At 42.0% G+C, this 13,660-nt stretch overlaps 1 protein-coding gene across 1 annotated transcript in view; it reads left to right on the forward strand.

Moving 5' to 3' along the window:
- The window catches only part of nbas (NBAS subunit of NRZ tethering complex), a 170,552-nt gene that overhangs the window by 152,917 nt on the left and 3,975 nt on the right, over window positions 1-13,660 (forward strand). Inside the window, 2 exon segments of the mRNA XM_061753787.1 lie at window positions 1,205-1,352; window positions 3,706-3,831. Of these exon segments, the coding sequence (XP_061609771.1) occupies window positions 1,205-1,352; window positions 3,706-3,831 (274 nt within the window).

Here is a 13,660-nt window from a genome sequence, read left to right on the forward strand (position 1 = left end):
TAATAGCTTCTTCCTCACACTTTACAGGCCTTTATGGAAATCACTTTGTTAGATTTTATATTGTCCTACTCACAAACAAACTGCAATCAAAATAACAGAACATCCTTGCCGTAGTTAATAATCTCTGTTTGTCCCGCTTAATTGGGACTCACTTTGCCGCCGTAATGTGACATTAGGTTTGAAATGAATTCACGACACAGTACCGAGGATTTATCAGCACCGCCAACACCATCTGCCTGTCGAGACATGTTTAAGCAGGCGTTAGCCATACTAATCACACATATGACTTAGCCAGTGTTGATCAGGGGCAGCTTCACACAGACTCAAAATGCAATTCGATCCCCATCATACTGCTATAATGATGCCGACCGTGCTATAATGCTAATGTTGCTATTAACCAACTGTCTGCTTCTGGTTGTGCTAATGAAAATGCTAAAAGCTGTAACTGTGAATGTAATCATACCTACAATTTACCTCTCTCTAGCTGGATTTTTAAAATCGTGTCGATATTCGTGGAGGATGAAAAAAGTAACGAGCCTATTTTAACAAAGGACGTAGTAGAAAGTACAGATATGTTTTCAATTGCAAGGAGTAAAAGTAAAAAGCCATCCAAAAAATAAATACTCAAAATAGAGATACCTGAAAAATCGACTTAGGTACAGCGTTGCTCAAACACCGTATTGGTGTTTTTTAAATATCTAAATATTCTTGGAGGTCATGTTTCTTTAAAGGCTATTGACTGGCCTTGGAGGGTGCTATTGGTTGACTTAGTGAAGGAAGAAATAGTGGTAGAGCATGTAAAGGAGATCAGTTAATGCGTACCTCCCCTGGAAGTCGCACCCTGGCGGTCCGACTTGCAGACAATATCCAAAAGACAAGGTCATTAGGTTCAATACGAGTGCTAGATCAACACATTCTGCCTGTACGAAGATGATAATGATCTTTTATTTTTTTGGGCTCACTTGGTAAGTAGGGAGTTAGAGAGTTAGTAGTAGGTCAGATGGCAGATCTTGGAAGCTAACGAGATTTACCCGACTTAATACCCCTCGTAATACCATCCACATTATCAGTCATGTCAAAGACCAAACTAATTTGATCCAAAAATGTTTTATTGGATCTCATTAGCTTGTGCGTGTGTAGCTAATAATCTAATGCTGTTGTAACTCAGCAGATGATGACACTTGCTCTTGCTTCCTTTCTCCAGGGCCGTCTCTGAGCGTAACCCCTGGGTTCTGCTGACTTCAGCCATGCTGACCCACTGCCAGGGGCTGGAGGTGGAGGTGGACCTGGGTCAGCAGGTTGTGACCATGGTGCGATCCCTGTACAACACCAAGCACAAGCTCCCTGCGCAGGTAAAACAACATGGAGTACATGATTTGTTTGTTGTTGTTGGCCACTTGTTGCTAGGCAGAATCCGTGCAAGCATGGGTTAATGAAAACATTAGCATTTTCCAGCCACACCTACCAGTGTTTGAATGACAGGAAGATGAATTGACTCCAAAAACATCACTAGGAGTATCATAACCATTTATTATCATGGATTTTTGTAACCAAATCACTACTCTATAATACATATAAAATAAATATGTTATGAGCACTGTGGCTTTTCAGTGAACCCACACTTATCTTGGGGCATAAGTTCTTGACAAATTCAGCACACACATCTGATGCTGCAAAGCGGCAGCTGCCTCCTCCAAGCCAAAAACGTGGTTAGCGACTAGTCGATGTCACACTGTAAACATCATTGTGGAGTAGTAAATTTGATAAAACAAAAAGTCGACAAGTCTATACAACCCCTAGCGGGTGAACACTACCTCTATGACGCGCTTCCTTGTATTCAGCGCCACCTCTCTCATAATTTTTTAGGTGTGTAGCCCACAACATTTCATTAGCATCAGCTCAGTGCCTTTTTTTTCGTGACCTACTGTAAGTGCTAGCTAACCTATTGCTATACGTGACGTCCAGCTAATGCTATTCATGGGCTGCTGAATCTTATGCCTTTCCATACATCTCGCGCCAGCTGACTGTGATATTCGTTTAGCGTTAATGCTATTCATCTCGAATAGGCGAAAGTCTGCTGAGCGATTAGGTAGCGATGCAAGGGTGGGTGGTTGGGTGGGTGTAGCCGGGAGGGGAGGTTTATTCCGTTCTGCTTTAATTTGAATGCGGTGGAATGAAACCAGCAGAGCAGAGGAGTCAGATTGCATTATAATAGCGATATATTACTAGCGGCGGCAGCACACTGTGTGCTCAGGCGCACTGGAGACCTTCTTAAAAGCATTATGTATCGCTGCATTTTTCTTATACTGCCCTTTTGATTAAATTTCTCTTACATTTGTCGTATTTTTATACAACCCAAACCTGTTATTAGATTATTTCTTTGAGGGAATATAATTAAACCTGTGCCATTATCAGGGGAATTGCAGTAGTCAGGTAGTTGGATACCTAATTAGCTAGATGCGAAGGTCTGTATGTAGCTAACTAATTACAGAGACAGGTAGGTAGGTGGGAAGGTAGTTAGCCCGTTAATTTGATACATAAGTAGGCAGTGGCGGCCGTGTATTTGGTACCTGGGCCTTCAGTGAGGATTTACTGAATCTGGCTCCTGATACCACCTCTGCCATGTCATAATTGTCGAAACTACCTACTGTACAAAAACGCAATATAACAGCTTGCACCTTTGCCGTTCACATGATCTGGAGCAGTTCACAACCAATATATGTCTTATAAAATGACAAAAACATAAAACATCTAAATAAAATAATCACCAAACATAATGATTTATTAAATGTATTAATGTGTGTAGATCCCTACAGATGTGTATTACTAGTCTAATTTGGCTGTAACTAGTTTTACTCTGATTAACTATTGTATAGGCAGGTAGCTAACTACGTAGAGAGAAAGGTAGATAATTAGCTACCTAGCTAGCTAACTAATTGTCTAGATAATAAATTAACTTGCTAAGTATGTACCGTAGGTAGGTAGGTAGGTACTGTAGATAGTTAACTAGGTAATTAGATGGGCAGGTAGGTAGTCATCTCGAGCAGTTGACAACCAATATTTATCTAGTAACATGACAAAAACAACAAACAACAGCAACAAAATACATCATAATCACTGCTGATTATTAAATGTACTAATATGTGCAAATCCCTACAGATGTGTTTTGCTAATCAAAATTGGCTGTGAAAAGTTTCACTCTAATAGTTACCATGTAGGTAGTTAGATAGCTAACTAATTCAATGGAAGGTAGATAATTAGCTAGCCTGCTAATTTTCTAGGTTAAGTAGTTCAGTAGGTAGTTAACTAGCTAAGTAAATCGGTCGGTAGTTCAGTAGCTAACTAATTAGGAAAGTTAACTAGCTAGCTTCAGTTACGTAGTTTGAGGTAGTAAGCTCTCCTATTAGATAGGTAGGTCAGTGGGTAGCTAGCTTGCTAGTTATGTTGGTAAGCAGTTAGGTAGGTAGTTAACTAGCTAAATATAATGGTACATAGGTAGCTAACTAGCTTGCAATGTAGGAAGTAGATAGGTAGCTGTTGTTGGATCACTATAAAAAAATTGTTCATCTCCTTTTTTTTTTTCTATCTTCCGTTCATTTTATTTGTCTGTCATCAATGACAAAATACTTGGGAATGTACTACACGGTTTCCTTAACTTTAGCCCTCTGGTTTATCGCGTTCCCTCCATCTGTCTGCGTCCTCCAGTGCATCCGAAGTGTGGCCGAGCTGCTGCAGCCCAGCCTCCAGCAGCCCGCGCTCAAGCTGATGGCCGAGAGCGGTGACGCCGAGCTGCTGCAGCTAACTCTGAATCAAGTCAACGCCATGACCGCAGTGAGTGCCACCCAAAACATGATACACGAGATTTGGCACAGTTGTCTTTGGATCACATTCAAAGTCGGTCGAAGTACAAGGTTGTGTATTTGAGGGAGGCGTTTAATTTTCTAGGGGACTAATTGGGGACATGGAGTCTTTTTGATGGACAGCCACTATTTTTAATGAATTTTGTGATATACTTTAAATGATTATAGTAGATCAGAAGCTGCAACAATCCAAAAATATACCTGAGGGAGGCGATTCATTTTCCTATTTGGACTAAATGGGGTACCAAGTCTATTCGAGCGCTGGCTCCTATTCTTTGGAGGATATCAAAAACTATACACTGGAAGCTGCATCCATCCATTCATCCATTTTCTACCGCTTATCCGAGGTCCTGTCTCGGGGGCAGTAGCTTTAGGAGGGACGCCCAGACTTCCCTCTCCCCAGCCACTTCATCCAGCTCTTCCGGGAGGAACCCGAGGCGTTCCCAGGCCGGCCGAAAGACATAGTCTCTCCACCGTGTCCTGGGTCGTCCCCGGGGTCTCCTCCCGGTGAGACATGCCCGGAACATCTCACCAGGGAGGCGTTGGGAGACATCCGAATCAGATGCCCCAGCCACCTCATCTGCCTCCTCTCGATGTGGAGGAGCAGCGATTCTACTCTGAGATCCTCCTGGATGACCGAGCTTCTCACCCTATCTCTAAGGGAGAGCCCGGAGACCCTGCGGAGGAAACTCATTTTGGCCGCTTGTATCCGGGATCTCGTTCTTTCGGTCATGACCCACAGCTCGTGACCATAGGTGAGGGTAGGAACGTAGAGCGACTGGTAAATTGAGAGCTTCGCCTTTCAGCTTAGCTCCTTCTTTACCACAACGGACCGATACGAAGTCCGCATCACTGCAGACGCTGCACCGATCCGCCTGTCGATCTCCCGTTCCATTCTTCCCTCACTCGTGAACAAGACCCCAAGATACTTGAGCTCCTCCACTTGGGGCAGGATCTCCTCGCTTCACACTCGGCTGTGAACTGCTCCAGTGAGAGTTGGAGATCACGGCTTAATGAAGCCAACAGAACCACATCATCTGCAAAAAGCAGAGATGCAATACTGAGGCCACCAAACCGGACCCACTCTACGCCTCGGCTGCGCCTAGAAATTCTGTCCATAAAAGTTATGAACAGAATCGGTGACAAAGGGCAGCCTTGGCGCAGTCCAACCCTCACCGGGAACGAGTCGGACATACTGCCGGATATGCGGACCAAACTCTGACTCCGGTCGTACAGGGACCGAACAGTCCGTATCAGGGGGTTCGGTACCCCGTACTCCCGAACACCCCCCACAGGACTCCCCAAGGGAGACGGTCGAACGCCTTCTCCAAGTCCACAAAACACATGTAGACTGGTTGGGCGAACTCCCATGCACCCTTGAGGACCCTGCCGAGGGTGTAGAGCTGGTCCACTGTTCCACCGCCAGGACGAAAACCACACTGCTCGTCCTGAATCTGATATTCGACTTCCTGACGGACCCTCCTCTCCAGCACCCCTGAATAGACCTTACCAGGGAGAATGAGGAGTGTGATCCCCCTGTAGTTGGAACACACCCTCTGGTCCCCCTTCTTAAAAAGGTGGACCACCACCCCAGTCTGCCAATCCAAAGGCACTGTCCCCGATGTCCACGCGATGTTGCAGAGGCCTGTCAACCAGGACAGCCCCACAACATCCAGAGCCTATAGGAACTCCGGGAGAATCTCATCCACCCCCGGGGCCTGGCCACCGAGGAGCTTTTTAACAACCTCGGTGACCTCAACCTCAGAGATAGGAGAGCCCGCCTCAGAGAACCCAGACTCTCCTTCCTCATGGGAAGGCGTGTCGGTGGAATTGAGAAGGTCTTTGAAGTATTCTCCCCACCGACTCACAACATCCCGAGTCGAGGTCAGCAGCGCCCCATCCCCACTATACACAGTGTTGGTGGTGCACTGCTTTCCTCTCCTGAGACGGCGGTTGGTGGACCAGAATTTCCTCAAAGCCGTCCGGAAGTCTTTCTCCATGGCCTCACGATCTCCTTCCATATCAGAGTTTTTGCTTCAGCGACCACCAAAGGTGCATTCCGCTTGGCCAGCCAGTACCCATCAGTTGCCTCAGGAGTCCGACAGGCCAAAAAAGCACGATAGGACTCCTTCTTCAGCTTGATGGCATCCCTCACCGTTGGTGTCTACCAACGGGTTCGGGGATTGCCGCCACGACAGGCACCGACCACCTTACGGCCACAGCTCCAGTCGGCCGCCTCAGCAAATGAGGCACGGAACATGGTCCACTCTGATTCTATGTCACACGCCTCCCCGCCGGAACATAAGCAAAGTTCTGTCGGAGGTGGGAGTTGACACTCCTTCTGAAAGGGAATTCTGCCAGACGTTCCCAGCAGACCCTCACAAAGCTGGAAGCTGCAATGAGCAAAAAAAAAAATACAAAATCCTTTGAGGGAGGCATGGAGTCTATTTGAGGGGTGATCACTGTTTTTAGGATTATATCAATAGAATAGATCAGAAATTACAACCAACAACAAAAAATATTTGATGGAGGTATTTGATTATTTTAACTTGACTAATTGGTGCTCCAAGTGTATTTTAGGGGTGGCCCCTATTTTTGGGACTATATCAACAAATGAACACATTGGGAGTTCGCACTACCCAAAACAAATTGAGGGAGGCGTTAATAATTTTTCAAGTTGACGAGTTGGGGCATGGAGCCTGTTTGAGGGGTGCTCAGTATACAGTATCAAATACAACACTGGAAGTGGCAAAACATATTATTTGAGGGAGGCGTTGAATTTTTTAGGTGGTCGAATTGTGGTACAGCGTTTAATTGGACACTATTTTTTGGAGTATATGGATAACTATAGAAGATATAGGACATAGAATGCAACTGGATGATGCCACCAATCAAAACTGTCAGGGAGGCAGTTACTTTTAATAAGTGGACTAATTAGAGCACACTGTGTATTAGCTAGAGCTAATTGGTGCTTGGAATCTCTTCGAGGGGCATCAATTATCTTTAGGAATTATGATACGTCATACACTATAGACCAGAACCAACCAACTATGTATTCTCATAGGAATGTACATTTATATACAGTACCTGAGCAGCATTCATGCACTTGCCTCCCAGTTTAGTGTGCTACATAAGCAGCTAATCAGTGCAGCCTCTGCGGATCACTCGGCTGCTTCCTGATCTGATAAGCAGTCATTACCAAGCGGGACCACTCAGACCTTTCTTTTGTGCAGGGATCTGATAAAATCAAGGCCAAAGCGCGCTATTCAAGGTGTGGAAACCTCCTTTAACTTTGATGAAACCACACTGTGCTCCTGGATCACTGCATCTCAGAAATGTGTGTACATGTTTGAGCACGTCAAGCGTCTGTGCATATACATGTGTGCATTTTGAGCATGCAGAGCTAAATGAGGGGGAGGGGAAACTGTTTTTAAGAGGAACACAAGGCAGCGCTTCAACAGGATAGAATGGGGCTGAGATTTTATTCTTAAAAGTATATTTAATATTATTGTAAGCCACTGTAACATTATGCACAGTTTGAAGGCGGAGTTTAAATACCGCTGGTATGAATATTTTAAAACTGCTGGTGATCAGAATAGCCGAAGCTAGCGATTAGTCAATTTCAAGTGTTAAAGGTCAATGCGAAACAGTAAAGTCGAACCCCTAGAACACACTGCTGCATATGATCAGATCCTCCCTAATGTATTTTCCTTTAGACTTGTTGAAGCAGCATGTGGTTAATTGACCTTGTATGCCTTGGTCCTACTGTGAACACTTGTGTGTTTGTGATCATGATGTTAGTTTAAGTATGTGTCATACAGCAAATATTCCCGCTACAGTCATTACAACCGGCATGCTCAACTTTTCCAATTAGGCGTCACCTTAATGGGCTTTTGTTTTTCCTCTGCCATAACAAGCAAAGTGAATTAGCAAAGACTTTGGTAAATGTCATTCTTAATTCACCTGCCATTTCAGATCTGCATAAATAAGCCCCAGGGTTTTATTCGCAACAACACGCCCCACTTCCGCGCAACGGCGCTCGCACTGACTGGCAGCCGTTATCTCGCCGCCAAGCGCGACGGTCGCCGTCTGCGTCCTGTCGCCCCAATAACCGCATGATTTATTTTCTTTACAAAAGCGATACCCCGAGATCGAGCTTATACCAAGTTTAATTCCTGGAGATTAGTGTGTCATTAAAAAGGTGCTTTTCAAAAAGTCTCTTGACACGCTGATTGAATGAGAGGTGCTGGTGAGACACTGTGTCTGGCTGAGTAGGTAAATAAAGAACAGAAGAGACAAAAGAGTCATGACAGGAGATAAAGGAAGTATTACTATTACTTTATGGACGTGAAAATGGGAAACAATATTGAGTTGTTACCACAACTGCAGAAAATGGAGTGCACTTATATCGCGCTTTATCTACCATACAGTGCCCAAAGTCCTTTACAGAAGCTCACATTCACCCATTCACACTCAAATTCATACAGCAATGGTCGGCAGCTGCCATGCAAGGCGCTGCCAGGACCACTGGGAGTAATTTAGGGTTCAGTGTTTTGCTCAAGGACACTTCGACAACAGACAGTTAAAGCCGGGATTCGAACCAGCAACCTTTAAGTCCCTGGATGACCAAGTGAGCCACAGCCGCCCAAGCTGAACAGGTGATTTTGACGCTAGTATTTATTTATTTATTTATTTTTGCTTTTGTGACCCTTCCATTTCTCCATCTCACACATTTTATCTTACACATTATGCCATAACACTCGACACACCTCAAACAAAAACAACAAAAACAAGACTGAGAAAGGGCTTTTGATGGCAAAATAATCATTTATTTGCAGGTATACCACTAAGTGTCTTTTTTTTACATGGCATTTGAACTGAACCTCACTGTGTCATCTTTTTCATAATCACGACACACACTTTCTGCGACCTATCGCGACACATACTCTGTTTATAGCGTACATATACGAGGTGCCTTAACCTGTCTGACTTCCAACATGTTGGCATTTCTCTCCCTCATAATTGACGGGACAAGCCAAAATTCCCATCCTAATATTATACTCAGTATGCTGATCTAAAATACAAAGCGATGCAACACTGTCATCTACAGGGATCTGTTTGTCATTACACTGGTTAACAAACTTGAATTTCACAGACAAGCTGGGTGAGACCCTCTTCCTCGCCTACCCATTTGAAAAACATACTTGATGAATATATACGTCGGTTACAGTAAACATCCATGGCAGTATATGAGTTCATTTCAGTGCGGGAAAATGGATTTGATATATGAATAATGATCGTGGAACAACTTATACTCATAAATCACTAGAGGGTACATGCATACCAACAATTGGGATTAAGCTGATCACAAAGCCTTTCCGCCCAAAAATCCCTTCAGGTAGGATCATACATTGCATCATGCACCTGAAGACCAACAGTATGTGTGATTGATTGATTCATGCAACATTTTTTCTGAATTTGTATGTGTCAGAGCTTTATGATTAAAATGATAAAAAGACGTCGGGCACATGCATTATGTATCAGCAGGGCGTTCGTGCGGCAGTAATTCCAATCAAGCACTTCCGCCGCGACAAGTCGGACGCGGACAGGAAACGAGAGCCCGGTGGAATGGCAAACAACCGTGTGACATATTGACTGGCGGGTTGGCACTTAGCGAACTCCCCCCTGCAATCCAGGCAGCAAACACAACCTCAGCTTTTGTGTCATCACGATAGACAGCCAGGAGGTAATAACATGAGTGAGGATAAAGGGGGTGGATTGAACAGTGTGGGTGGGGGTTTTGGGGGTCGTTTGGGAGAGGTTGTTGACATCGTGTGTCGGAAATTTGATGTGTCTGTTTGTTCACTTAGTCACCCCACACACCAGCTGTGAGCACACGAGATTGAAGATGTAGCGACAAGACAGACCTCTTCCAAGGCCCAAATAGAAACAAGAGTCAAGCTCAATTTATATATTTAAAAAGCTTATTAACTAAAGGGTATTCAGTAATTATGAAATGATTAAATAAAAAAGTGGTAGGCAAAATTTGTTAAAACTCAATTGGAAGATTCGGTGGTTTATTTAGGGACGCTAAAGTGAAATTTGATTGTGACATTAAAATGTTCATTTTTGTAAAAAGCGGCAAAAAAAAATACGATTTATTTTTCCTTTTCATTTGTATGTTGCGTTTTGTTGTATGTTTCATTCAGATGATTTTTTTTTTGTTTTTGCTTTGAGTTGAGATTAAAAGAAATTTAGATACGAGCGCCGCATGGTGGCAGTGAACTCAACTCAAGCAGCAACAGTTTGGCAGATAGTGAACAAGTCTTCAACAAAGAAGAATTACACCTGTATTTAAAACAACCACATAACTTTGCTTTTATGTTCGCTAGCTGAATGCTAACACATAATGCAAAATGCCATAGATGAGCTAACAACTAGAATCTATGTGGCGGTGGTGTAATGATCTAAGCAACAGATGTTTGCAGCAACTCATATAGACAAACAATATAACAATACTCACAGAGATACTATGTATTCTTCATCTAAAACAGTAAAAACAGCCGCCTAAATTATCTAGCTTAATGCTAACACATAATGGGAAAACAGATTCATGGGATTTCCATTCGTTTCAGTGAGAGAGGATTTTAGATACGGTGTTTTGAGTTACGAGTATGGTTACGGAACAAATTAAACTCAGCCATTTAGAGAGACCATGTGATTTTAAATATATAGTTTTACCCACACAACACTAATTCAGACCGTCTCCTTGTTGACAGTGTGCCTGATTTCCACTTCACTAACGACAAGCCGAGTCATGTAATGCGTTGCGTGCGGTGTTCCAGAGTCGCCTTGTTGGCTTTCCAGTAGGTTTGGAACGTCGCTCCCGATCGCTGAGCCCTGAAGAAAAAAATATGACAGGCCATTGTGTCATACAAAAGATGGCAGAATTTTCAGGCACCTCTCTGATATCCCCACACACACACACACCTCCCAGTCTCCATTTCCACGCTGTTCTGTTACATCTATTTCCACTTGGCCTGTCAATCCCACCGTCTCCAGGCTTCAAATCTTCTCTCTCTTCCCTCTCACACAGACACACACACCTCAAACTGTAATAGTCTTGGGAGGTGTGTGCCTGTATGTGTCTGCATGCATGTGTGTGAAGCAGAGTGATGGAGTAGCAGCCTATTGCTCGAGCACCTGCTGTTTTTCCATCAGTGACCTGAAAAGGCTACAGCGACCAATTGCAGTGTTAATTTATCAAGGGAATTTTGTAGAAAATCATATAGTCAAGCATGTTTCATGGAACTAAATAAATTTAATGCGAAATGTAGTGAGAACCTGCTTATTCTATTGGAGCCTAACTGCCAAATAATAGGCAGAGAAACCAAGTGTGGGCGGAGTTATTATTGAAATTAGCCAAACTGTGACATCACAAGGACATATTTTTAGAAATAGGCAATTTTGAAATTAACTTCAAATACATCAAGTACGCTTTTCAATGGGTAGGGGTGGAAGGGGGTCTCATCAAGCTGCTCTGTGAAATTCATGTTTGTGAACAAACCACTTTAATGACAAACAGATACCTGTTGATGGCGGCGTTACATCGCTTTTGATTTGAGGTCAGCACAGCTTTTGAGTAGAAGATAAAGATTTAGCGGTGAACTTCGGTTTGTCACATTGACTATGAGGAAGATATGCCAACATGTATGTATGTGTATATATATATGCATGTATGTATATATATATATATGCATGCATATGTATATACATGCATATATATATATATATATATATATGCATGTATATATATATATATATATATATATATATATATATATATGTATATGTATATATGTATATGTATATATGTATATGTATATATATATGTATATGTATATATGTATATGTATATATATATGTATATATATATATGTATATATATATATGTATATATATATATATATGTGTGTATATATATATATATATGCATGTATATATATATACATGTATATATATATATATATATGCATGCATATGTATATACATGCATATATATATATATATATATATGCATGCATATGTATATACATGCATATATATATATATATATATATATATATATATATATATATATGCATGCATATGTATATACATGCATATATATATATATATATATATGCATGTATATATATATATGCATGCTATACACACACACACACAGCATGGCTTTGTAGGTACTCGTCCGGCCAGCCTGCAGTCCAGACCTGTCTCCCATTAAAAATGTGTGGCGCATTATGAAGCGTAAAATACGACAACGGTGACCCCGGACATCAAGCAAGAATGGGAAAGAATTCCACCTACAAAGCTTCAACAATTAGTGTCCTCGGTTCCCAAACGTTTATTGAATGTTGTTAAAAGAAAAGGTGATGTAACACAGTGGTAAACATGACCCTGTCCCAGCTTTTTTGGAACGTGTTGCAGGCATAAAATTCTAAGTTAATGATTATTTGCTTAAAACAATAAATTTGATCAGTTTGAACATTACATATCTTGTCTTTGTAGTGTATTCAATTAAATATAGGTTGAACATGATTTGCAAATCATTGTATTCTGTTTTTATTTAACACAACGTCCCAACGTCATTGGAATTGGGGTTGTGTGTGTATATATAAATGGCTGCAATATAACAAAGAGTGAAAAATTTAAGGGGGTCTGAAAACTTTCCGTACCCACTGTGTATGTGTGTGTGTGTATATATATATACATACATACACACACGCACACACACACACACACACACACAGGGTGAGTGAAAAGTAACTCCCTATTTATAAATACTTATAATTTATTATTCTATTCTACCGACTTTGGAAGAACTTGAAGGGTGAATACGAGAAGTTATGTCTTCCATCCCACAAGAGTTCCTTGTGAAATCAGTTAATGCGATTCCCAGGCGGCTTGAGAAACTGGTGGCTAATGCTGGCGCCCATATCGAATTTTAAATAAAACTCCATGCAATACACTTTCTTCTCATGTTCATTTCTTCTAAAAATTATAGTTAAAAATAGGGAATTACTTTTCAATTACCCGGTGTGTGTGTGTGTGTGTCTGATAAACATAATATGTCTCATGGTAGATGGATAAGTGTGTGTCATGGTTGTGAGAAAAGAAAATGCAGTTAATGGAGTCAACGTTATTGGACAAACGTTAACAAATTCACACTCGAAGTCACAGATAATCCAGTGTAGAACATAAGGATGGCAAAGATGGCTCACATGCATATTTTGTATAGGTATTCTGTATTAACCTTTAAAATAAATATATGGTTGTTAATTCATGGATTTTCGTCTGTTGTTTTGAATGTAACCCTCATAATAAACCAGTGACTAATCCTTTTTGTTTAATTTTTAACTAACTTTCACTTGACATGAATTTTGACATATGGGCAACCTTGTTTACAAATAAACCTGCAGTTGACTAAATGAAAGCCTCTGGCCACAATTTTCACATATCCATTATTTGTGTTTTTAAGGCAGAATTGTTCATGAAGAAGTGGAAAAGTGAGTTACAGGAGTGCCAGCCAGTGGTCGGGTTGCACTCACAGACACGAGCTGGACATGTATAATTGAGCGTGCCTCAGCTCCAGAAATACCCTGACAGGGATGTTAGTGTGCACTTAGGCATCAGAGGAATGCAGACAGTGAACAGGTGAGAGGCTGCAGGGATGGAAGCTCCATCACAGGGCTCAGCCGGTCGAAACCCTGATGTGACGTAGTGTAACAGAGGAGACAATG

This window comes from Phyllopteryx taeniolatus, chromosome 18 (genome assembly GCF_024500385.1).
Source record: "Phyllopteryx taeniolatus isolate TA_2022b chromosome 18, UOR_Ptae_1.2, whole genome shotgun sequence".
NCBI lineage: Eukaryota > Metazoa > Chordata > Actinopteri > Syngnathiformes > Syngnathidae > Phyllopteryx > Phyllopteryx taeniolatus.